Here is a 27,869-nt window from a genome sequence, read left to right on the forward strand (position 1 = left end):
TAAGTACCTGTTATTCTTCCTAATAAATGTCCACTGGCTTTGAGGACTTCTGAAGCACTACCAGCAACATGAGCCCCCAGCGAGAAACCAATTAGATGAATATTTTTAGGGTCCATTCCATTCCTGATGATTTTCAAAAGAAGGATTCCTGTTTGTCTACCAACGAGCTCTGTATTTGCTGCGGCTGTGGTATACTGGGGACCTCTTGCTCCAATACCCCAGTCAACTGCCATCATATTGCAATCATACTGTAAGAGTTCGACTGAATAAAGTCAATGTAGGTAGATTATTTTAAATAAAGGTGTCCCTTGACCTTTCGCGTGTATCGCTAAGCTACTCGCCCTCATAACTCTCTAGCTCGAAATCGGTTAAGGTTATGTAAAATTGTAGAATTTTATTATCTACAACTTTCATAATAAATAATAAATATATTAAAGGTATAGGAAGGGAGATATTAAAAAAAAACATTGTTCTCATTTTCAAACTGTCACTTGTCAGAAAGAAAACCCCTCTGACTAGTGTCAGATTAATGGGTCTATACATCTAACACCGAGATTAACCATCTGTATAAAAATCTGGCAGGCTCGAATATGAACCGGCTTTTTCACCATTCACTTTGCTAGTAAAAGAGGTAAAAAAAAATGTTTTATACAAAAGTCTCACGAAATTGACTGATGTTTTTCGAAATGTTTTCACAAAATGAAGTATATACAGAGTGGACAACGTATTTATTGCAACTTAATTATTTCAAATGGCACACCCTGTATATTTATGTATATTTGGCTAGCTCGTTTTCCCCTGATTTCGAATATATAACATATGTATGGTCTATCTCTTTTATTCTGAGTACCACAGAGTTTCTAAAAAACACCTGGCAAGCTCAGTGATCGGTTATTTTGAAAGTAATTTTGTTCTTCCAGAGGTGGCACAGCTCATAATGAAAACTCAAAATGGCTATGTCTTTTTACCAGGACCGAATCGGAAAAAATGTTATATAATAGTAAAAAAGTGTTTCTTTCGACCTCAAGAATCTACTGTTGAAATATTTGTACGAGTCAAAGACTCACCCTGTATATCTAATATTTATTTTCAATGAATATTTGTTTTGTGGTTAAACGCTTTTCAAGTCGCAAGGAATGAATTCATTCCTTTTGTTTCTACAATTTTCAACAGCTTTTTTCTTCATTAAACTCAACAGGTAACTGAAATTATAAATTATACAATGGACATTCCTTTTACACATGATATAATAACAATAAATGGAAAATGAACATCACAAGCTCTAATGGCATCGCACGGTTCTCGCAGACCGGAAAATAATCCACAATAGATCAGACCTCATATTGCTCAATAAGGATGAGGACAGAGCACTATTCATCGACGTGGCAATTCCAAATAATAAAAATCTTCTAGATAGGCACACTGAAAAAAATTTCAAAATACAAAGATCTCGAGGAACAAACCAGGAGACAGTGGAAGCTGAAAGATATCAAGACCATCCCTACTGTCATTTCATCTACAGGCCTGATACCGAAGAAACTTCTAGAGAACTTGAGGAAACTTCAGCTGGACGAAAATATCTGTAGAGCCATGCAGAAGGCGGTACTGCTCGGAACGGCGAGAACTGTACGAAAGTACATGGGGAATGCAGAGGAACACCGTCTGCTCCGACAGGAAGTGCGGGTGGAGCAGGAATCCAACCTGCAGCAGGGAGGCGAGGAGCGACCCGGACCCGACCACCACCACGAGCCCGAAAACCTGGAAAGGGCTCCAACAGAGCTGAATCCTTTTGATATCTAAGATATCTGGGATAAGTGAATTTTCTTCTGGAGAGGAGTGTGAAAGCCGCAAGGCTAAAGTCATAATAATATATAATACAATGGTCATACCTTGTATGAAAAATCAACGGATTATGAGTTGACCTATGATCCTTATGAAAAAAAAATTGTGAAAAGGGTAGGTCGCACATTTTTCAATATGTCTCTTGGGGACGCTTTTTTCGAAAAAAATGTTCACCAAAATTTTCAATTTATTTGCCATTATGTAGTGTTATAACACTGTTAACTGTTTTTACCTGAGGTTTTCGGATGTCACAGAGACTAATGGAGCAATTTAAAATGTTGCTGTTTTTCCCTATCTCAAGTTTATCCTTGAAAACTCTGAAAGTTTTTTTTTCAGGAAGAGGTTTTATTCAGGTAACCCTCCTCTTTTTTTACGTAGAATCGAACGGAATAATAAAAGATATAAGTTGTAATTTGAAAATTTTAACTCGATTGTCCACTCATGAACACCCTCTACATTTTCGGTTCAAACAGCGAATAGTGCATAATACCAAAAGGTATGTCATACACTTGAAATTGATATTGAATTAGCTATCTAACGATGGGAAGATATACTGAATGTGCCATTTGACATAATCAAATAATACCTAGGCCGTTTTCGGTAAAACTGGAAACTTCGTAGTTCTGAAGTTCTGTAAAAATAGTTGCAAGACTAGTAAGTCCAGCGATCTACCTATTCGGTGGATCCATCTTTAACCACCAAATCAATTAAAAAGAAATCATAAGCGAAAAAAATCAATCAATTCAATCAACCCGATTTATATGTACCTACGTTACATTTTGATACAGTTACTGTAGTGCCACTGCTGCTTCTGAACTGCTTTGCTGTACACTCTGTAGCAGTAGCAGTTCAAAAGCAGCAGTTGTACAGTTGTTGCAAAACCATCGCTGCATTTCAAGTATAGCAATGCTGTGCTGGGGCTGTATATCAAATGCAGTTGGCACTGTTCAGCGGGACGTATACGGTCCATTTTGATACAATTACTCCATAACCGTCGATGCATTTCAAGTGCAGCAACGCTGTACAGTTTTCGTACAGTGGCTGGATTTCAGTGTTTGAGATCTTAGTTGAATTTGGAGTTAATAGCCGCAATCCTGACTTATATTTCGGAGTCTCGAGATCTCGACGGGATTGAAAATCAAATAATTCCTTGGCCTTTCTACGCCTTCGTAGGGGAGAGTTGGACAAAACAGGATAGTTCGGTAAAACGGGATATCGGGAAGTATTCGAAAATAAGCCATTTGACGACTGGTAGTATAAGTTGCTGTGGATAAGGTATCTTCAAATATAGCATTATTCAATTGAATTGTAAATTTGTAATGTGTGACAAGCTGCAATTCGTGAAGATAGTGTTATACTATTTAGTTTTGCCGGTAGTTAATGGAGAATTTTTCAATTTGAATATCGAAAATAAATAACGATGACTATTTCATATGAAAATTTGAATAATTGACTTTATTTCATTATATTTTCAGATATGAAAAAGTATTTTTGCTCGTAAAAATCCTGAATAATATTTTGGAAGACGCGGTCGGGCAAAATGGGATACCATGCAGTCGGGTACAACTGGATACTATCCCAACCAAGAGATCTATTGGTTTCAACAAAGATTTTGAATTTAATTGTTCAACAAGTCTAAAGAAGATGGGAAAATATGCGGGAGAAACGAATCGGCAGTAATAAACAAGAATAAAGAGAAGGTAAAAAATATAAGATTTAACAAAAAGTCGAAAAAAGAGAAGAGAGGAAGAAACAAAAATTGTAGTAGTTCAGAAGATGAAGAGGAACCCCATGTAACCTGCATTTATTGTTCAGACTTGAACTCTAAATCAAAGAGTGCTGACGGTTGGGTAATGTGCCAGGACTGTTGTATTTGGTCTTACGAAGCTTGTGCCGGGGTGGAGAATGATGTTGATCCGTACTCGTGCGATTTTTGTCGTTGCTGAAGTCTTGATTTGTTTTTTGTTATAAGTATGAGTTTCCTAAGGTGTTCTGTTTTCAATTTCGATAGATATATTTGACTCTGATGATCATTTTCATTTTCATTCATACATCATCCCATTTTACCCGACTAGGATGGCAAAACAGGATACTTCACCTTTTGTCCTTTTATCACAAATATTACTTTTTCTACATAATCATCAAACAATAAAGGAATGCTCGATATTCAATGTATACCGCCTGTTCCGATATTCCTGAACAGTACTGTCAGTATTTCAGAGACGATGCCTATTGGCCCAGTCGTTCGAGTTCTATTGTTATTCGATTGCGGGCCAGTAAAACCAGCAATATCGGAACAGGCCGATAGAGGAGACAACAGAGAAGTTATTGTGCAGAAGTAGCCGTTATCAATAGCTTGTTTAGGGAGTTATGGGTTATATAACGTTAGCTATCCCGCTATCCCCTATTTATTGGTCCGCTATCGGAAATTCTAAAGCTGCATTGGCAATCAATTCGAGGGCCGAAGTTGGCAATACTTTTATTTTATAGTTATTAATTCCTCGTAGTGTAGTGGACTGCTTTTTTTTCAATATTGACATAACCACTGCCCTCTAGTGGACTTTATCAAAGACCACCAGTAAGAAATGAAATGTTAGAGAAGGTTTTCTGTACTAGCTGTTGAATTGAAATGGGAGATGGCGCAAGCGTTAAGAACCCTCTGGAAGACGCTCTTTTTCAAGTAGGTACTTGAGATCGAAAAGGCAAGAAATTCTTAATGAAGAAGGGATTCATTAAGCGTCCTTTCTTGAAACGAGTTAAACCGGTTTTTCCTGTTAGTTAGTTTTTTTTCTTAGAGTGAATTTTTGAGTAAGACAAAGCTTGTTTTTTTTTATTTTGTTCAGTGAATTCCATACGTAAGTTACCACTCATTTCATTATTACCGTTTCTTATTTTATTAATTTGAAGGTTTTATTGCGAATATGCGGTTTTGGGTACTTGATGCATCATATTAGTTTCCATTGTTAAAGTATTTCGTTAATTACTCGAGGGCCAATTCTGTCCGTCTCTATTTTATGTGCTTCACACACAATATATAACTCATTTTCTTTATTGTAGATAATAACGTACTTTCTGAGTTTTTCTTTCTTTGAACACGTCATAGGGACGCCAGACGCCATTTTGTACGCTACCCCTTTTTGCTTCCAATTCTATTCCATTTATGATTTGAGGGCTAGTTATTATAATAAACTTGTTTCATGGTGGATGCGCTTGTGTTATGTAATGTTCATAGTATTAATTTCTTAATTTCTACATATTTTTTTTGTGCTTATCTTATGAATACGTGTAAATGTCACTGAAGCGTCCCCAAGCCAAGCCAATGATTCGATTACTCAGGTACGACCAACAGGGTAAATACTGTAATTGCATTAAGGACCCTTAATTATCATTTTTCCTTTTCTTTTATTATTATTATTTTTCTCTTCACTGGTGGAGTTGGTCAATACAGGACATATTTGAACGTGATAGCCAAGAGCGGAAATAATTCATATTCGTGTTACGGGACAAACATACAACTGTTGTGGATTTTGCCCTTCCTAGTATCCTGCAGGCCGGATACCCTTGTATCTGCGTCGATTTCTGAGGCCGGATGCCCTTGCAGCTGCGTCTCTCTCCCTTGAGGCCGGGTACCATTGTAACTGCGTCTCTAACCCTTTAGGCCGGATACCGTTGTATCTGCGTCGATTTCTGAGGCCGGATGCCCTTGCAGCTGCGTCTCTCTCCCTTGAGGCGGGGTACCGTTGTAACTGCGTCTCCAACCCTTTAGGCTGGATGCCCTTGCATCTGAGTCTAATCCTTCCCACAACCCCCTGACTGAACCCTACCCAATTCAGAACTGTTGTATGCTGAACGTAACTCATCTCACTGAAGTATCGGTTAAGAGTCATCATTAAGGAGCTGATAGCTGTAGATGTAACTGATTCCACCAAGTGTGCATTTCACGTGAGATTTTCTCTCGCCAGTTGAACCTGTTGCCGTAGCTACGTAAAATCATACCTGTATAGGATATTATGTAATTGCTGCTGTTCTAAGGGGAGGTTTTCTCGCAGCTCTTTTTCCTCCCCTCTGCTGCGCCCTAGAGCTATGACATTGGAGATCGTTTCCAATGAAACCCGAAATAAACGTTTCTTGTTTGGGTTTAAATGTGTTGTTTTCTTTCGAATCTCCCAACCTCCCGTCAATTTTTCTATTAGTAATCAGGGTAAGTACTTTGGGTTGCCTACGTAATGTGGAGTCCTACCACAACCAGACGATCACGATCTTTGGCCATAGAGTAGTAAGGTGTCTTTAAAGTGCTGTCATTCGTAAGTATCTTCGAAGTAAAAAGAATTCTACAAGCATCACTGACCAGCACAAGGTAATTTAAGGCCAGGACAGTACAGTAGGAGTCGTAGGCAGTATCTTTATCATGGTTCTAGTTTTAAGTTTTGTTTTTCATAATAATTATTCATAATAAGTTATATCATATATTGCCATATTGCTATCTTATTCCACTTCGGTTTCTGACTTTTTAAACCGATTTTACTTTAGGTCGGGGGTGCTCAGACTTGAATCGCCTGCGATATACTTCAATATTATCAGATTCCGATCGGTCGACTTTGATAAACTGCAACTGTTATGTAATGTAGTGGAAGTTATTTATACAGAATGAGTCTTTGACTCGCACAAATAATTTAATAATAGATTCTTGAGGTCCTAATAAACACTTTTTTTCAATACCATTGTTTCCGATTCATCCCTGATAAAAATATATAGCCATTTTTTGTTTTTATAATGAGCTGTGCCACCCCTGGAAAAACAAAAACAATAATTCAGAATAACTAGTTAAATCTGTGGCAGTACACATCTGTGGATCTTTTGAACAGAGTTGTATTCAGCAAAAGTACACAATTTTCAAATTTAACGGATAATTTTTAATTTTTGAACATCAAATTACATGAAAACGGCGCATTATACGAGAAAATATGGGGAATACTTTCATTATACAAACCGTTCAAATATTCATTAGATAGCGTCCAACTTAGTTTCAACAGTTGGGTTCTTTAATGTTTATAATGAGAAAAATGGAAGACGTGGGTGAAATCTTGCATTCGAAAAAGATTCATCACATGAATGAAAACCTATATTCCAAAATTCATTTCATTCGATAAAACCGTTTGTGAGATAGAACCAAAAATAAAAATGTTTTATGGTTATTCAACAGCCTGTATCTTTTGAACCGAGCCGATTCGGAAAAAATGGTAAGGGAAAAAAGTGTTTCTTTTGACATCAGAATCTACTGATGAAATATGTGTACGGTTCTAAGACTTACCTTGTAGATGAGAATCGGCTTATTTTTTATGAGATCGACGCGATCGACAGTTTAAGCACCCCTGCTTTATAGTTGGAGAGCCGAAGAGGGAAATTCGGGATTTACTCGATCGTGTCAGATTAATATAAGGGGACATACCTTGGATCTTGTAAAATACTCTACCAAAAATTACACCTGTATGTAGGGGGAATGGTCTAGGACAGCCTGTTAGAATAGTAAATCATTGTACCTACTCGAGCGTGTCAGATTAATATGTATGTGGTTGATCACATGTTTAAAAGTACATAGTATATATTCTCTTAATCTGACAATTAAAGCGTGTCGAAAATGTGTGGGAGGTCGCCAAAGTTGCAAAAAAAACGTCACGCGTACATTCTTGAACGAGGTGGAGTTTTTTCTTATTTTGAACCTAATGATACAAGAATAACGGAAAAAATATAATCTGACAGTTTTAGCTAGCCGAAACAATAAAAATTGGCCAAAAAGTTACAAAAATCGGTTTTTTTGAATTATATCCTCCCCCGGGCTTCAAATCTTTTTCAATTCATTATAAAAGTTGTAGAGCATAACATTTTCTGAAAATTTTGTCCCAAGCAATTTTTTCTACGTTCAAACGTTTTTGAGATATATGGCGATTAATGCGAGGTGTTTAGCGATATATGCTGAAGCGAAAATTCACTCGTTGGAAAATAGTACATTCTAAGGGTACGTTCATACCGAAGATGCATGGATGGTGGATGGTGGAGGTCGAGATCGCGGTCGTGGTTTATATCGACGTCTGGCAATACATGTCGAAGATGCTTTCTTTTCAGTCAAAGCTCACACACGAACTGAAAAATAAATACGTTACCCTGATCAATGTCACGAGTGCCAATAAGCGTGCAAGGTACCTCGCGGCAACAGCTCGATCGCCATATAAAATCAAACTATTTTGTTCTGCGATCGACATCGCTGTAAACCGCGATGATAAGCGGCGAGGGTGAACGCCTCATAAGAATATGAAGGTTTGTTTTGACATCGATGTAACGATCGCGATCGCGACCTCCACCGCGCTCATCCATGCATCTTCGGTATGTACGTACCCTTCCGTATGTACGTACCCTTAGGTTCAGTCAGAGACAACACTAAAATTTTCGTGTCTAATTTTGAAATTGTCATCATAGAAATACCTTGTCATTTTGACAATTGGATGATTGTAGATAAGATGTCTAAAAACATCTTAATTGTAGATTACATAGATAAACCGGTAGATTAGACTGGGATTCTACATTGACCTTGCCCTTTCGCCTGTGTGGCTAAGCTCCTCGCCCATATCACCCTCTAACTCGAGAACGTTAAGAGTATGTAAAATTGCTTCAGACAAAAGTTGTGTAGAATTTTATTATCTACAACTTTCATAATGAATATAAAAACGATTAAAGGCGATCTTCAAAGCGTCAGATTAAGAAAACCCCCCCTGATTAGGTGTCAGATGAATAGGGCAACACGTCTACAACACCGAGACCATCTGTATGAAAATCTGACACGCTCGAGTATGTACAAGTAACAATTTTTTTTACAGTTTCAAAGGACCGCTGTGACCTTGCGTCAAGTCCAAATTGTCAGTCCCTTGAAAAGTAGCTTCCTTTGGGTCCTATTAACATATCCTCCAAAAATCTGACACGCTGGAAATTTTTTTTCAACTCTTCCGTACGGCCAGTCCCACCGCGCAAACTGTCAGATAAGCATGAATTCATTATCAGAGACACATAGGGCATATACATGATCTTAATCTGACACGCTCGAGTATGTACAGGGTGGGCAGATTTCGATGTTTTAGCACTACAACTTTCAAACCAGAGGAGATAGACAAAGTCTGATACCCCATTCTCGTTCTCCTTTTCTGAGAAACTAACAATAGTAGTAGTGATTTCTGGCCACTTTCTTTTGTTTTCGAGTTATAAGCAAAAATGGGAAAAATGGCGATATCGAAATAAATTTATATCTCCGCTAATACTGATGATAGAGCTCTGAAATTGAAACATTATACAGGCACTTTTTTACGTAGAATCCAGTGGCGTGCTCGCCTTTTTAGCAGGTTTTTTAATTACGAAGCTATTACCCAAAGTTATGTTTTTTTAAATGGGAACACTAGTTTTCTGTGCAATTTCTTGAAAGCTTAATTTTTACTATATATATATTTCGAAATATATAACATCATATGGTTTGTATCAATATAAATAATAGAAAATGGTCAAACCCTTTTTTCTCAATATTTCTATGGATTCAACTTTTGACGAGCACAGAAAAATAGAGTTTCCTAAAACAAATGCAGTCTCCTTCCGGCAATGTCATTCTTTCTACTCTTTATACCAATTTTCACAAAATTTGAATCAAGATATATTTAATGAATTTTCATAATAATTAAAAGACTTATAGAAGGAGACAGTGGTAATCATACGATGCTATATGTTTTTGTGCTCATCAGAACTTGAAACCATAGAAATATTGAGAAAAAAGGTTTTTGACCATTTTCTATCATTTATATTGATACAAACCATATGATGTTATATATTTTTGAAATCAGTAAGAATTAAGCTTTCAAAAAATTGCACAGAAAACTAAGGTTCCCATTTAAAAAAACATAACTTTGGACAATAGCTTCGTAATTAAAAATCCTGCTAAAAAGGCTCGCACGCAACTGGTTTCTACGTAAAAAAGTGCCTGTATAATGTTTCAATTTCAATATCGCCATTTTTCCAATTTTTGCTTATAACTCGAAAACAAAAGAAAGTGGCCAAAAATGACTACTACAATTGTTAGTTTCTCAGAAAAAGAGAACGAGAATGGGGTATCAGATTTTGTGTATCTCCTCTGGTTTAAAAACTGTAGTGCTAAAACATCGAAATTTGCCCACATCTGACCATTTTTCTTTACATCTTCGAGACCCTGCAGACGCTTTCCCCACCGCTGAAAGTGCATACATCATAGACCCTTTTTTTTTCTACCATCTGATCTTCAAAATCTACTAGGTCTCCACGACGCTCGAGTAAATTCCGATTTAGCATCGTCGGCTCTCCAACTATAAGGTATTGATTTTTTTCTTGATAGGAACTACAATATTTTCCTCATATCGATATTCCGTTTTCATTTAGATTTATTGGTTGAAAAACTATTTTTTTTTTCAAAAGACTTTTATATCATTTCTGATGACCAAAAAATTTGGAAAAACCAAGGCTATGTTGGGATTCGATTTGCCATGAGCTTTCCAACGAGGCAGCACATGGAAATGTTTCCATTTGAAAAACGGAATTTGGACTGGGTTGTTTAAGAGGTTGTTAGGGTGGAATCGCAACCTAACAGGAGTATCAGTTACAGATTATTATTTTTCTTCTGAAACTTCAATAGTCATCCAGAAAAAATTAAAGTTAAATGGTTAATAGTCTTTCCAAACAATTTATAATATTGGAACTACAATAACTCAAGACTCAAGTAGGTTGTTTACTGCATCTTAATTGAAATATTCTCCCAGGAGTTCAAATTAAAGTTTGATAAATTCGTATCATCCTCGTTATGAAATAAAACCGACAAAATTTCAAATGGCTTTAAACTATTCCCACTTAATCAAGGAAGGAGGCGAAAAGTAAAATAGAAAGGGTTTATTCGTTTATCGGTTTATCTGGTAATTATCAATCCTACAAGGTCATTCTCTTGCAAAACATTATGGAATAGAGCTATTGACAGAGCAATAGATAGATCTAGCCTCATTCTGCATTATGATGGATTGCAAATTAGCAAGAAAGAGGTTTTGTTTATGTTGAAACTAGCCCAAGGACCAAATTGAAGGATTTGAATCGATTGATGTAAATGAAATGAATATATGGACAGAAGGAATGCGAACATATACCTACTTTCAGAAGCATAGCTGATTTCCACTGAACTTGGGGAATTTTTGATACATATACATCTTTGTATTCTTTTTAATGAGATGCATATTATAATTCCAAATGCTTGAGGCAATTTTTCACAGAAAACGCCTATACAGGGTGTTGCACGAGTAAACCGGTAAACGAAAACCGTGAATAGGGGGTGATGGATGTTGGTATTTTTCATTAATTTAAATGATTCTAGAAAAGGGAGCAGTCTATTCGGCCTGCCCCAGTATATAGAAAAGTTAAATTTTCATTTATTAATGTTTGCTGGTAAAATTTCAATGTGTGCGATAACAAAACGGGTTTCAGCAGAAAGTCGACTATGAAAGGAAAATGCAATACACGCAGTCGTCGTCCGACAGAAAACATTTTACTCATCGAAAAGAAAAGAAGTCATAACTCCAGAATATATTACAAAATTGCTTATCAGCAAGGTTTCGAAGGTTACTTTCAAGAAGGCAATATATGGTTTAAAAGGATATAAGCAGACTTTATTTTCCAACTAAACTACTCTTCAACAAAATATACTAACAGAGGGCATTTAGCTGAGTTCAAAAACTACGCTATCATGAAAAAAAAATAATTATAACTTGATATCTTTAGAATGAATCGTACTTTTCCGGATTCATTTTGTCCTCATTCCCTTTTTAGTGGGGGTATTGAGTATTAAACTTTAAGGTTTAATACTCAATGGTGGGGTTAATAATTGAAAATTTGAATGTAATAAATGTTTTTTTGAATTCTTCATTTATTCCATTATTGCTATTATTGGATTTATGAAGATTATGGTCTTATGTCATTGAAATATTAATCATATGCATGAATAGAAAACAGTACTCGTCAGTACCTACTTCAGGTCCCTTTATCAAGTTAAGTAGTTAAAAATGTTCAGAATGCCCCATAATTTTACTAATAGAGAATATGCAGACAGATGGATTGGAAGAGGAGGACACCAACATTGGCCTGCTTGATCCCCTGATCTGACACCCCTCTATTTCTTTTTTTGGGTTTATTTGAAGACCAAGTTCTATGAAACAGATATCCTGACAATGAAACAATTATTATTATTATTAGATCGAATAAATGCTGCTTGCGACGAAATTCGTAATAATCATAATAAATGTAAGTAATGTTTTGAAATGGGCAGTTATATGAGCCTCATAAAGAGCACCAAAAAGTGTATAGAATGTAGAGAATAAATAACTACTTGATTGAACTAGTTATCATCAAAATGGGATAAAATTTTGTATACGACACGTGAGTTAAAAATGTATATTCACTCGAAGAAATAAACTTTCTTCTCATGAATAAACATTCATTTAACTCACTTTTTGTATAAATAACTATTATAGGCGGAGTTCAAATAAAACATGTTTTGAATATTCATTTTTTGGCAAGATATTGAACAGATCGTTAGAAATTGGTTTTAAACCTTTTTTTGCAATATGTGATCAAGCTGCAACTAATGCCAAAGTATTGCGAGAACTGATAGAGGATAAGAGGATCAATTAATGTACCTAGAATATAGGGCAGGATTAATTGAATTTCAAAATATACCCCATTTATGATCCTCCACGCACCTATTGAGGGGCATCAGGAACCACTTAAATCCTATAGGATCGAAAAAAATAAAGGTAGAATAATATGCTTCCGAAATATTCAGCCAATAAGTATCTTCGATACCTTTGGTCAGAAGAGCAGGTGAATATAATTTGTTTTTTTTTCCAACAATACTTTTTGTTATATGATCTGTCAAACACAAGATGGTAACTAACATGACCAGGCCCATGTTTGTAGCGGAAACCGTATATATCTTTTGTTTTCAGAATTCATATATTTTATAATTCTTTCCGTTCAACCGTACTTTTTCTGATTCGAAAAAGGTATTTTGACTCGTTCCGTTTTTCCTTCTCTTCAATTGTTTCTGTCTCTTTCCGAGGCGGTTGATTGACCGAACAATGTGAGTATATCCAATGGGGAAATTAGTTACCCATAGTGGAGCAAATTTTCCGAGGAGAGGGGTACTTCTTCGACGCCCGGCGCTGAAGGTCAAGAGCGAGTCAGTTGAGATCTAGGTGCAAAGGAAATTGTGTAAGGTGTTTTACCGTGCAGTATAGTTAGAAATACGACAAGTTTGAAAGTTTAGGGCAAGTCACTTTTAGCGTTATTGTTCCTTTCGTAGTGCATACCTGAGGGGATATCTTCGCTATTTTCCGCTTTCTTTAGTCCGTTGGACTGGCTGAAAATACCTACCTACCGTTGTTCAAACTTGATCTAGTGATCGTAGGCTGTGTAGAGTGCCGGCTTCCGCGTCCGTTCGACCGCCGTTGGGTCCCAGGAGGGCTTGGGATTCCTACCGTATTTTTGTTGCTCATTTTGTTGATATATTGCCGACTTCCGACCGATCAAGTTACAGGTTGACAGCTTCTTCCGACCTGCTGTCTGACTGGCAGCCATTTTGAGGGTCACAGAGAGAAAGAGAGAGAGAGACTGGGTGCACTGCAATTGGACTGGGGCCAGCCACCGTACCAATTTCCGCCGACAGAGGGAGTGACTTGCCAGGATTTCAAAATTTTACCGTATTTACCGTCTATTTCCACCGTACTCGTCTGGAGTAACCGTACAAAATTTAACCGCATTTACCGTCTATTTCAACCGTGTTTTCCTGGACCGTATTTCATCAGCCGCTTTTTAACGCCTAAAGACCGTTGAAAAGCAGACACTTACAAGACGCTACCACCTTAGTATTCATCGATACCCTTCTCCACAGATACTCAAGTCTACCCGGGCTCTCTAATTCTTTGAAGATTCTGTGACTGAAGTGGGGTTTCACTGATTGTCCCAGTGGCGCCCGAGCAAAGGTAAGGGGAGAGAAAGAGCCCATCACAACATGACAAAACAAACAAAATTTTGTTTTCTCATTACCGTCCTCGATCTGTAGGCGTAGGTATCTGCTTTCCTCCCTGCGGAACTTGCATGAATATAGGTATGAAACAGACTAAGTTTTCGTGACTAACTCTCGACTCACAGATGAGTTGGCAATCTCACCCAGAGAATGTAATTGCCAGACTCATATCAGTGATCTCTGATCTGAGAGTATTGAAAACTGACTCTCCGAAATTCTTCCTGATGGCTGTTTATTGCGCTAATTTTAATCCATATTGTTATATGGATTGATTTTCTGGGAGGGTAGGGTAGTATACAATATGCAGAATGAGTTTTCAAATTTCAGTCAAGGATATCATATAATTAAAATGATTAACAGCATTGACATACATAAGGGACATCTGATTAAAAAAATCTGAGTAAATTGTAAGTATCATATCATCTTTTACAGTTTTCTCAGAACAACAGCTTCAAAGTTAACATGGAGTGCGGATTTTGTTTTTGTAGGCCTCATCGAGCATAATTAGTGCACAAGTATCGTTAAAAGCAAAATGCTTTAAGCGCATATGAATGGAACTGATTTCATTTGTAATGCTCAACAAAGTATTCTCTGTATAAATTGTTTTTCAAAAAAGACGAATTTCACCAGAAAAGCCTTTCATTCACACTCTGTACAACAAAAAGAGTTTAAAAAAATTCTTTTTACGCGATAGCAATGGTGATTTTGGCTGTAAATCCAGGAATGGATCAAGTTATGGATCCGATGTCCGATCGACGATTTCACAGTCACTCGATTTCTAAAACGAAATCATCGAAACTTTTTCATTTCTGAATATATTGAAGAAGTAGCAATTGAAAATAATTGAATAGACGTTTGAACATCATAATATGATACGAGGGTGATATTCTGAATGATCATGACTGAATTTATCGATTGAAAACGAATTGACCTCTATTCGTCAATCAAGCGTTGATTCCCTTATCAAGCTTTATGAAACCCGGGGTCTCTCAAGAAAAAAAAGAAAAGAAAACAGCATCGATCGTAGTTCCGCATCTTGATGTTCCTTCTCTAATTGTTCGCATCATATATCTATTATATAATAGATATATGGTTCGCATTCATTGTCGAATTCAGTGTTCGTTTGGAGAATTCAATGAGTGGCGCCGCTGCTTCTGAAGCAAAAATAACATTGAAGTCTCCAGTTGAGATGATGGCTTTTTTTATCATCAGATCCAATGATTTCAGCAACCTCAACGTGAAAGTAAAGTCTACAAGATGAATTTTGTAGCCTTTCTCGCAATCGTTCGGTAACCCTTGAACTTCATTAGCGGTCTCTTCACCTTGGATTGTGTTTATCAGGATGGATATAGATTTTCAAGGATAGAGTCACACAACGATCGAACATCTCACTTCTTTCTGAAACGTGGATAAAAAATTAAGAACTATTTGACATTCCGAATTTTAATTTCATGTCATATCAAACGATCTTAGGTAGAGACTCAAGGAGTTAGAATTATACAGGGTGATTCAGAATTCGAGGGGAAAAATTGAGGAACGTATACAGGCTGCTATTCTTGATAAAAAAGATAAAATAAAATTTTTGGATATTGCCTTGTTAGTGCTCAAAATTTCTGCATTTCATCAATTTTTTGAACTTCAATAGCTGATAAAAATACAGGAAAAATTAATCAAATCAAATGCCACCATTATTTTCTATACATGCTTGGCAACGCAGAATGAGGGATTTGTACACTAATTGCATGTTTTGCCTATTTTGAGTTGATTCGACTGCATTAATCATTGGTTCCATTGATTCAATTTGGTATTTCGTTCCAATATATTTCACTAAGGGTGGCAAATGACGGTCATAGGAACATATATGCAATTTATTGTTCAATCAGCAACGTTTCGGCTAATATGTAGCCTTTATCAAGCTAAAATATGAAATGTTTTAGATCAATGTTACAAAATCAGATTTACAAAACATAAAAAATAAAAAGATGTAAGACATTCAAAGGACAACAAAAAGCCATTAATGGTGACGGGACTAACCTTCAGAACAAATCATCAACAATTTAATTTAAAAAATTCATTGTCAGGAAAAACAAAGTCATGAAGAGTTAAAAGACAAATCGGGATAGAGCATCAACAACCAAACGATGTGGCGCGATTGAAAGAAATCACTCAATTGTATAATCCAAATCAGTCTAACAATCAACAATCTTATCAAGATGACATATTAAAATGGACAGGTCGGTCTAATATACACTACACACAATCTAAAAAACAATATGTCTACACGGTCTTGTTCTTATTCTATTTATTAAATTCAAATATGTAGAATTCAGTCCACCCAAATCAGTCCTATAATTCACCGTGTTAGGAGTTCTCTTTATATAAAGCATTTCTTTAAAATTCCTTCTGAACCAATTCTTCTCGAAATCTAATATTTCAACATTATCAAAATCAAAATTATGTTCACAAATTCGAGCGTGTGCTGATAATGCTGTCGATTCTTTTGATCGCAAACAATCCCTCCTATGTTGATCCACCCTGCTTTTTAAATATTGTGTCGTCTGTCCAACATAGACTTTATCACAATCACCACAATTTATCTTGTAGATCAAACCTGACTTTTTCTCTTTAATGACAGGTTCCATTGATTGTTCTTTATCATTAATTTCCACTGCGTAAACTTGTTGTTTCAAATGTCCCCATACAAAATAATCCGAAGGATTCAAATCAGGTGATCTCGGTGGCCATAGCACATCGAATCAAATCAAATTTATTCTACAAATCATTACAAACAAATGGTAACGATAATAGTCATAGGTATAATAGAAAAGCAAAATGAAAAAAAGTTACAAGAAATATCAAGCTAATTATGAATTTTTACTACCCGAAATCATCTAACATGAATTCCTCAATCGAGTAGTAACATTTAGACGTCAAAAGAATCCTGAGACGTTTTTTGAAACCGTTCGTCCGTTTTATTTCTTCCGGAAGTTTATTATATAATTTGATTGCTAAGTAATTAGTAGCTTTCTGAGTTCTCCTTATTCTGTGGTACAGTATACACAGATCTTGTCTGTGACGTGTGGCATACTGATGAAATTCACCACTTTCGATGTATTTATGCTTATGTTCATGAACATGCAGCAGGCAAGCATTAATGAATTGGGAGTAAAAAGTCAGAATGTTGAATTTTCTAAAGTAGTCTCTGCAGGAGCAGGAGTCGGCGCTGTTTGTTCCTGCAAGAGTTCTTATTGCTCTCTTCTGTTTCATGAAATCAGTTTTGGATTCGGGTGCATCTCCCCAAATGAGAATGCCATAGATAGGACATAGCGTTGTGGAAAAGAGCATAGTAGGTGTCCAAGAGTACTTTTTCGGTAGTTAATCTTTTCAGTCTGTTCAAGAGGAATATTATTGATGAGTAAGATTCTCTATATGAATATCAAATTTAAAATTCTCTTGAATCTGTACACCAAGAAACTTCGTACTTTTGATGTTATCTGTTCTAATCCTTGATCCTATTCTGAGAATGTTCGTTTTTTCAACATTTTGATGAAGACCATTTGAGTCGAACCATGATTCTGCTTCTTTGAGGGACCTCTTCGTGTTCGTACCTACTGAGTGTTTTGAGATTTTCCATGACCATGCCGACCAATCCAACTAACATTGAAATTTTGGTTCAACCAAGCGACAACATTTCTTTCAACATGCGGTGGTAATTTATTAAATTTAATTGGTTGTATACAGAAACATCTATGAACGTTAGATTGGATCTGTTTTCAGTTTTGGATTAGTCAAGAAAAAAGAGCTCGAGAATGTGTCGTCCGTTTTCTTCTAGCTGCTATAGTTCTCGAGATCCCTTCAGTAGACAACGAATTCTGCCCACCCTGTACTCACTGCTGCAGATGTCAGTGACTATCTTATGATAACAACGTACATTTGTCAAATTGATAATTTTCGAAGAATTTGGGTTGCATTTACAAACTTATCCGAGAGAAGAGTATGACTATGACCATGCTCAGAGAGCATACTCCGAGGAAGACAAAATGTACGCATGTTTGTGAACGCTGCTTTGAGTAATCAGAGCTTACTAAGAGTAAATTTGTGAAGGCAACCTTGAAAAATTTTTGAATTCGAATAATAATTGTTTAAAGGAAATAATAATCCAAGGAATAAACTTCAATTGTCGTTTCTTTGATTACAGGTACCTATGAATTCGTTCATATTCAAGATGTATTCATAAAATGAAACTTTGATAATAGAGTAACAACTTTGAGTTTATTTTGTCATCTCAAACAGAAATTCCGCAACACATTATATATAGATATAAATATTCGTTGCAAAAGCAACCTGTTTTTCGTGAAATGATTTACGTCGTCATAAAACACCATGCACTGAGAGAAACGTTTGTTTGTGGTCAATAAAATAAGGTAAACACAAATAAATATCAGCTTTGAATAGGGCCCAACTTACGTAAGTTCCACCCCAACATTTGAAATGTTAAAATTTTGTAAATAAATGGTTTGTTGTATATTATGAAATCATATCTTACTGAGTAACATTGCTATGTTTTCTAATAACAAATATTCATTTGTGGCCAGCAAAATATTTTTTGACATAGAACTTATTACATATTGTGTAATAAATATATTCATATCTCCAATATATAAATGTTGCCGTGAAATTACTGATTAGTTTGTATTGTACTTGATAATTGCTGAATAATTTTAGTATGTTTTGGCATATCATACTTTTCTTTGCTTTGAAAAAACGATCAGTTTGCATTATACCTAAATTTTAGAAGTTTTATATTTCCATATACGATGCCGTACCTTTACACTGAATATATGATTATTTTGTATGATACTTGATTTATTGTCAAACAACATTGTTACTTTTCCAGGTATGATACATACCTTTATATTGAATAAACGATAAGTTTGTATTCTACATGTGAAAAAGTATATTGGCAATATTTTTCTTTTCGATTAAAGATATTATGTGACTATAATTGATAGTGTAAATTAGATCTTCTGTGCCATTTTTATAATCCTTAGATTTAAATTTTCAGAGAAAAATGTATTTTATTGGTGCATTTTCACGTGAAAAAAAATTGGAACACAGGAAAAAAATTGAATAAATTATTATAGCCACTTACAAAATCTTCCGTCAATATATTTTTGTATTCTGCGATTGATTCTGACTACAGCTCAGAACTTGTCTCTGTTGAACTCATAATAAGTAATTATTATTTAGGTTTGTTTTGTAGTTAGTTTTGGGTACTACGGTGACCAAAATATCAAATTATAAACTGAACAATATTTATTAATGGCGGATATACAAAAAACATTTCACACAAGAAAACACACTAATCTATTATGTATATATTCATATACACATCTCCACAATTTTGGGAGCAACAAAATAAATGAAAGAATAATAAATTGTGGTAAACTCATGCAGACTAAACATACTAATCACATGACGCCCTTCTGATATGCAATGCACTTTGAATGATCTGAAAATATAATTATATTCAAAAATAATGTGAATACATATACACATACATACGCAGTAATAAACAAAACAAATTAACTCCTCCTATAAGTACAATCAAAATGGTGTACACCTTCTTGAACAGAAAAATAAGGCACCACAATCAATATATAGGCATTTCTAAATGGTAAATATCTACCCGTTCATCATAAAATTATATTGATACTTCGGAATAAACATTTCTTAGATGTAAAAATATATGTTATATAACAACAAATGTATGTTATTTCGAGCGCCAGAATCCATATCCATATCTGGACTTGAAAAAATGTTTTCTCATTAGGCCCCTCTCGATTTCTTGTTTTAATGCTTATTACGTTCAGAAAGTGATATAGTATGTTCTTTCATTTATTTCAATACTGGCAAATAAGGTTTATTGATGATTTCCAACGAGATCGTGAAAACATGACAATGAAATAGTCAGTTATACCAATTTGTTTTCTGAATTTTGCCAACTTTGCACCCCTCTTTTTATATGATATCGTTGAAAAATCATTGAAATTTTTTCTTTGCCAATATTGATATGAATAACAGAACATACTAAAACACTTGTTTCAACATTAGAAGCATTAAAACTTCGAAAAATGGAGAGGAACATAAACGCGACTTTACACATACTAGAGTTAAAAATGTTGAAATGAACAAAATACTCAAAACTAGCCTACCGTGAAATTTCATTTATAAATGCTCCGTGCCTCAAAGCATGAGCCACTGGTTGATGTCTAGGGTGTCCATGTGTTAATAGGTATATAGGATCTTGTTAGGATGTGTTAATAAGGACCAACGAAAGCAAATATTAACTTATAACTTTTACATGATTGTGTGAATGACTTTCAAAAACAATTCAACAAATCTATTATAAGAAAATACTTCTCTTACCTGACTCACAGTACCACAAAAACAAATCTAAACTGAAACAAAACCACGCAAGATCCTCTACGATGCAAGATACGCCATTACGATTAGTGCGGTTGTGCCTGAAAGTGTCGCAGGTGTAGAGTCTCCTGAGTCTCTCACATAGCGCGAAGCTTCCCGGTTATCATTCGTCAGTTTGATGCACGTGACGACGTGGCCGAATGTGATTAGAGAGTAAATATCTTTTCTATAAACAAACGTATCTTATAGAGTATTTTATTATCGCGTTTCTTTTAAATGTTTAACATAAATTCATTATAAAGATACCGATGTTCAAGATAAAGAAATATTTCTTCGTTATTGATATATTTATGGAAAACAAACCAATATTACCTAGCATAATGAGAAAATTTCTAACCAACACACGTAGATCTCTCAAAAATACTTTATTTTGTATAAACATAATTTGTTCGTATTCAACTAATAACTGAAAAAATTATGTAACATTCCAAATATTTCTTCCAAAGCTGAAATTTTTTTGCGGGATAATTTCATGTAACAAATAACGTTAACCAGGAATATGAAATATTAATATTTAACTGATAAGTATTTAACAAATCGATATGTTAAATATAAATAATCCTTTCTCTCAGTGTGCAAAAGGTCGAATCTAAATAAAATTCCGACTCCAATCCTGGAATTATACTAAATTCGGACCTCAAAGAAAGAAAAATATTTTTATGAAAATTTCTAATGGCATGCAGACAGGAATTATCTGCATGCCGTTAGACATTTTCAATAATATTATTATAATTCAGACACTAAACTATCATCACAAAAAATATTTGTAAAATATTATGAGGCCAAATGGCCCTTCTGAGCCTTCGTAGCCATGACAGCGCCTAATATTTTCATGATAACTTAGTGTGACGTAACGTGTGGGAAAACCCGATTACTTCAGATCACCTAAGGCCCCTCTTCTCTAACTTTTTGGACCTTATTTACAGAAGTAATATGTTTGTATCGCAAAATGCTCAGATCACTTAAATCAAGAAAATCTCATTCGACCCCAGGGATCATCTTATAGATGAAGGAGAAATGAATCAATTTCAACTGTGTGAAAAAAATGCATAGTGCTCTATAAACAGCCTCTATATATCTACTATTATGATTCCTAATATTACCCATACTAACTTCCGTAAGAGACGATTATTTTGTTCAATTTCTCCTTTCTTTCGGAGAAAGTAGTTCATTTCACTTCACAGATGCGCGGGCAGGCCGGATAGAACATAATTTTTCGGGTTCGTCGATTTCCAATTATTAGAAATTACGTAAGTAGTTACTTGAAGCGGATATGAGGATAATGTTAACATAAGTAGTTGTGAGGATAATTTGCGTGTTTCATTCGCTTGGACAAATATGATTGTCAATATTAAAATATATGCAGTTTCTTCGGAAATGCAAATATTTTAATTTCCTATTCATTACAGAAAGAAATATAATATTGCAAGCAGGGTGGTAACCCAAAGATTATAGGGTTAGTTATTATACCTAACTCTTGTGGGTTGTAACTCAGTTGGTTAACCAACTGGTTATGAGACCAATGGTTAACCTACCAAAGAAGGTTAAGTCCATTTCCGTTGTAACATCGAAAATCTGGAAGTAGTTAAGTAAACTTCCATTTTGTGTAGTTTGTCTATGGTTTTGTGTAGTTTCCTAGCAACGAGCATTAACGTACAGTAAAAACCCCATTATCGGGACTAATTGTTGTCCTTAGACATTAAGATAATCGAAGAAGAAGGAGAAGATGGATTATTATTCATATTATTGCAAAATTATCATGTATATATTTATTGAGGAAAACTAAAATAACACTCGGCATACTCGGCAACATAAATAAATATTCATTTAAATGTGGGATGCAGCAATTATTATTTATATTATGAACAATGTGAACCCTTTTATCTTGATAAATAAATATTGAGAAATTCGAAAATTCTATTTTGCCTTTGAATCTATTTCCAATTCAACGAGTTCCATAAATTTTTATCTTCCGTTGAGTTAAATTCACGCAGATTCTCCCTTTTGTGTTATTCATTTACACTTTTTTCTATTCATTTATGATTTATAACATTCATCATATGATGGATATATCTTAATTTAGGTTAATTTATACCATGCTCTCTGATTTTATATACATGTATTTGTGAATCCTGGCCTAAACCTTGGTTAAACCCCCAAAATCGGATGGTATAAACAATTCGACAGTTAACCATTTGGTAACCTTCGAAAGTTCTGTCATACAACAACCCAATGAACGATAACCAGCGGTCAACGAAAACCAGAGTTTAACCAACTGAGTTACAACCCTTAATCTTCGATGGTAAACGACAACCATCGTTGTATACAATTGTCTCTGGTTGTATAAGCCCGACGCCGACGTCTTGTTCCATGAAGGTGTTATAGTTCAGTGGCGCAGGAGAAGTCCCCGCAATGGGGCCCGGCAGTAAAGAAAGAGTTCCAAGCCTAACGAAAAAGCCCAAAAGCGCCCCAACCTAAATAATCTTATTCTGTTGCACGTTCCTATTTAATCTTATTGCATTTAATAATCAAAGCACGTTTAAATAATAATATATTCTATATACTCGTTCCTACCTGTGACTTATAGTGAATTTTTTTTTATTTGCTAACAACCTCCATTAACTGAGAAGTGACATTAAGAAATATTCCTCCATTTGAAAAAAATTTTAACTTCAAAATAAGTCATATTTGAGTTGGCGTCCAGTCCTAAAACTATTTTCTAATGTTCTACCAGTGTGGAAAGATCAGAAGAACATCAAAAAGTATCTCTTAGTTTAATGTCGCTAGTCGCTTAAGTTTTTCCTGGATTTTTAACGAAAAGTAACGCTAGAAAAGTTTCGTTTCTTTAATTACAATGACGAAAATACGGTTTTGTGGGACTGAAGACGTTAAACACTTTCGAGATTCTCGTCAAGTCAGTTTTGTACCTAAACCTACCTCTGAATTTACTTTGAAATTGGGAGATCTCAGACATTTCTGAGATTAATTGAATCACTATTCATTTAAGTGTATGAGTGCGCACGGGTTTCAGAAAACCCGATCATCGATTTGACAGCAACTAAAACCTTTTCATTACTGAATATGGTAGTAATTGAGAATCATTGAATGGACGTATACTTCATTCAATTTTATTTTAGCAATCGGTTGGCAATGGAAATTTGACACATTTCACTCTGTATAGTACGAAAATGTGGGGTTATGAATCTTGTCAAAACATTTTTGGGTTTTAAATCAATGCTATGTTGCCCGTTCTACGTAAAAGTTTCTGTTATTACGTATTATATTTTAACACAATGTCGAATCTCCTCGGAAAATATCTGACGAACATAATTGAAGTTTATACAAACTGATTGAAAGCATACCAAATCCAGTTGTTTGCATGGAAAGCCCGAAATGAAATGAAATGCATATGATGCAGTGATTGGGAATGAGTATCTCTCGAAGGAATTAACAGATAATTACAAGAATGTTAAATTCTTCAACAAAAATCATCTTGCATCAATATAAGTAAAAGGAATTGAAGTTTCAAGTTGAGATGAACTTCACCTTTGAACAAAAATTTCACATGAATCAACAAGTAACAGGGCAATTTGCGCGTATTTGTGGCTATTCATCTTAATACATTGATGTAATAATAATAATTAGGTATTTATTAGTACCTTAAGGCATTTACATTGTATAGAACAAGTCAAATGAAAAATAGAAAAATCCATTTTAGGGAACTTATTCTCCGATGAATTTATCGAAAATCCTGTAGTAAACTTTTCGCATTAATTCACTCAAACATAAAATTCTCAAATGCCACCACTTTTTTTGGGTCTCCCAATAGAAGGAAATTCTTTGTCATCCTAATCATTCAAAATCTTTCTGATTGTGGAAATATCCAGCTGAAATATAAGTCGTTTAGATTCAGATGAAACATTATATACATTCTCTTACATTGAATATGTTCGATACCGTCTGACGTATTGTGGATTTTAGAATATCAGGGTATAACTATTTGAATGAGCGGACCTGAATTCAAAAAAGCACTTCTTGAAACCCTGTCTCTTTTTTCAATCACTTTTGGCATTTTCGTAATAAAAATTGATATTAGTTGTGGCAACGGCGTTATGACATTAACGACATTTCATGAACTAGAACTTTGTTCTAGTTACAAAAACTTGAGAAAATTATTTCATGGCCAACCGACTGCTAAAATAAATTTGAATGAAGTATATATAGATCATTAGTTTGATGAGAGAAGTCTATAGTGAATGCTCATAACTGAATTAACAATTGAAAACAATCAACAAAGTGACGTTTTTCTGATCAAGCGTTGATTTCTTGATCAAGCTTTGTGAAACCAGGGAAAGACAGTAACATTTTGTTAAACGAAAACCTGGCTATAATTACACTTCTCTTAACTTTAGAGATATTATATTTGCAGCATATTTTCTCGAAGAACATTGGTTTATAGATAGATACCAAATATACGTTTTATTTATGCTCAATGTTATTAGTGAGAATTGTTTATTTTTTATGTATTTATAATTTGAATAACAAACACGTGCTAGCACCCAAAATAGCATTCAGGGATTAAAATCCTAGATTATGCTAGAAACACCAAACCAGTTATAAAATAACACGACTCAACATTGAAATTATTCACAGAAAATGCCCTTTAGCATACAGTCGAAAAAAATCCTAGGTCTTATTTGAAAAATTTCTATATTGTCAGGGAGATTGCACATTCGCATAAATCTGCGATCAGGTGAGCTCGACGCCTTATTGGAGTGTACAAAAAATGGAATAGAAATGAAATGTGTTTCGATGCCTAAGTGTCTAACAATGATATTGCAATACCTAACCATTGGTAGGTTAGTAGGTATGTATGTATTGAAGATGTGAGATTATGCAATTATTGTATCCAGTAATTCGAATCATATGCTACCAATTTCAGAGACCAAAAATTATCTTAGTTTCTCAAGTCATTCATTCTAATCCTCTACTCAGTGCTTTGCGGCGAATCTAGAACTGATAATGAATGAGCCACAACTATCTTCTTCCTTATATGTTTCTCTTTCTCCGTCATTACATTCAAATGACAATATATAGATTCAATGGATTCAAAGAATTTTTCATCATCTGAACTTCAAACAACACCGCCAATCCCAACATCCATTTCAAGGACCACGACCAATCTACTTGTAACCAACCAGAATAATGAAAATAGCAATTTTTTTGTTAGCCCGAAAATGATGATGCCCTTTCCAAAAACATCTGCCAAGAAGAAGAAAAATATAAGACGTGGCAAAACAGCTATTCTAACTTCTTCTAACTTCTTGTCGTTTAGTTCATTTACATTAATGTGAAAGAGAGAATGATATATTTTATTTCGTTTAAGAAAAAGCATCACTGCTAAATTTTGTAAATTGGTCAAATACACAATATTCTATTCTATTCTATTCTATTCTATATCTATATTCTCCATCAGTTCCTGCCGATGCAAACGAAGCGAAAAAGGTGAAAAAGATTCTTGAAACAGATAAGGAGACGAATAGGAAAAAAAATACGATAAAAACAATACGAAAGGAGAGGAAAAAACATGTGAAAAATGTCACATCTGATGATGAAGAGGAGGATACAGAGTGCTTCTACTGCTCTCATGTATTTTCCGAATTAAATGAAGGTTGGGTGCAATGCCTGATTTGCCTTCTCTGGGCACATTATAGTTGTGCCGGCGATGATGAAAACACGAAATTTGTATGCGAAATGTGTTCCTCAGATTAGATCGTCACCATTCACCTTACGGTTTAATTATTGGGTCCATTTTGCCCTTAAACGTATACCATTTTAACTTCACGTGAAGGCATATCTAATGGACCCAAAATTGGATTTTGGAAATCAAAGGATATCTTCCAATTCTGTGATTTGATGTACCTACCTGTGAGTTATAAGAATTATATATTGTTCAGTTATAAGTACATTTCATAAAAAGTTTCATTTTGTTGATTTTGTCTAGTTTTTCCTTAAGTATACCATTTTGCCTTCAGTTCTCTTATATACAAACAAGAAAAAGGAAAAACAAGTTCATATGTTAACGTCCAGTTGGCAATAAATGTCCACATTTCATAAAAATGGCGATGACTGGATATATAAAATATTGTCCTTGACTGATTGTACTTTTCTTGACATATCCAATTTTGTCCAAGTCCTTGTAACTTGTAACCGTCTTGTAAATATGACAAAGTCTCGGGGATAATTATTTTGATTTACCAGCTCAAAATCCCTAGAAATTCCGCTCAATTTTATTCTATTTCTATTTTATTTCTCGTTCTCAAATTAAAGATTTTCGCAATTTGGGGATGTTGCTCAGGAAGTACACCGGTCCATGAATTTTTTCCCATATCTATCAAACGATGCCTGGACAGATGAAAAAAGTAGACAAACATGGACCTATACGTTGAACAAACGAACCTGAATTTTTGGCTTCGAAATTCGTATTTGGGGATGCCAACTTTACACTTTCCAAAATTTTCATACTTTGATTTCTATGGTTCTGTGGGTGGACAAATGAAATAATAGGGTGGACAAAAGTGGGACTAACGTTTGACACAGGATCTATATCTATACCATTAAAAATACGTTAGCGCAATTTGTCAGTGCTGCTCAGAAAATGCACCGAAAAACTTCTTTTTCCATATCTCCCAAACGACACCTGGAGAAATGAAAAAAGAACATGGACTTCTGATGGATAAACGACCCTGAAATTACTGTTTCAAGATTTTCATTTCACATAGCTGAAGAAATTGCAACTCATTTTCACTTACCAAATCCAAATATGCCTTCGATGCAATGAGAGCTCCTTTTTCATTCCACCTACTCATATACCCATGGATGATCATTTTCAAAGGCTGAGAGTAATTGAATTTAGAATTTTTCAGCGATTCTCCGTCATCATCGTAATGAATTATTTGTGGAGTCGAAAAGTTTATGTCTCTCCTCAGGAGATAAAACTTTGTTCTTAACATTTCAGGATCCTCGGGCACTTTTTGTAAGGGTGATCTTTTGTGAGGCAGGTCAAAACAGCCAACAGTATCTGAAAAAAAAAATGAATATAACATGCTTGTACTCCATTTCTACATGTGCGAAACGTGGCCGATTCGCAGGTTCTAAAAAAAATTCTTTGGAATGGAAAAAGTCTTTGGAATGTTCTTACTTACTGAAACAAATGTCGCCTACAGCAGCAATAGCGGACCAAGATTATAGACGGAGAACCAGAGCCAAAAAAAGTCTCTGAGTTTCTTAAGCCTGGTTTTTTCTCAGTTGATTACAATCATAATATACAATAAAATGCTGCGGTCAGTCAAGTGGATGTTAGAACATGTGCCTCTGGTGCGCGATCAAACATGTCGTGATCACCGACATAATA

At 35.0% G+C, this 27,869-nt stretch overlaps 1 protein-coding gene across 1 annotated transcript in view; it reads right to left on the reverse strand.

Moving 5' to 3' along the window:
- Nucleotides 1-27,869, reverse strand: part of LOC123313068 (pancreatic lipase-related protein 2-like) — a 54,268-nt gene that overhangs the window by 17,227 nt on the left and 9,172 nt on the right. Inside the window, exons 2-3 of the mRNA XM_044897764.1 lie at nucleotides 27,268-27,536; nucleotides 8-248 (exon numbers count right to left, since the gene is read on the reverse strand). Of these exons, the coding sequence (XP_044753699.1) occupies nucleotides 8-248; nucleotides 27,268-27,536 (510 nt within the window). The remainder of the gene's footprint in view (nucleotides 1-7; nucleotides 249-27,267; nucleotides 27,537-27,869) is intronic.

The sequence above is a fragment of the Coccinella septempunctata genome, chromosome 5, assembly GCF_907165205.1.
Source record: "Coccinella septempunctata chromosome 5, icCocSept1.1, whole genome shotgun sequence".
In the NCBI taxonomy this organism is placed as follows: domain Eukaryota; kingdom Metazoa; phylum Arthropoda; class Insecta; order Coleoptera; family Coccinellidae; genus Coccinella; species Coccinella septempunctata.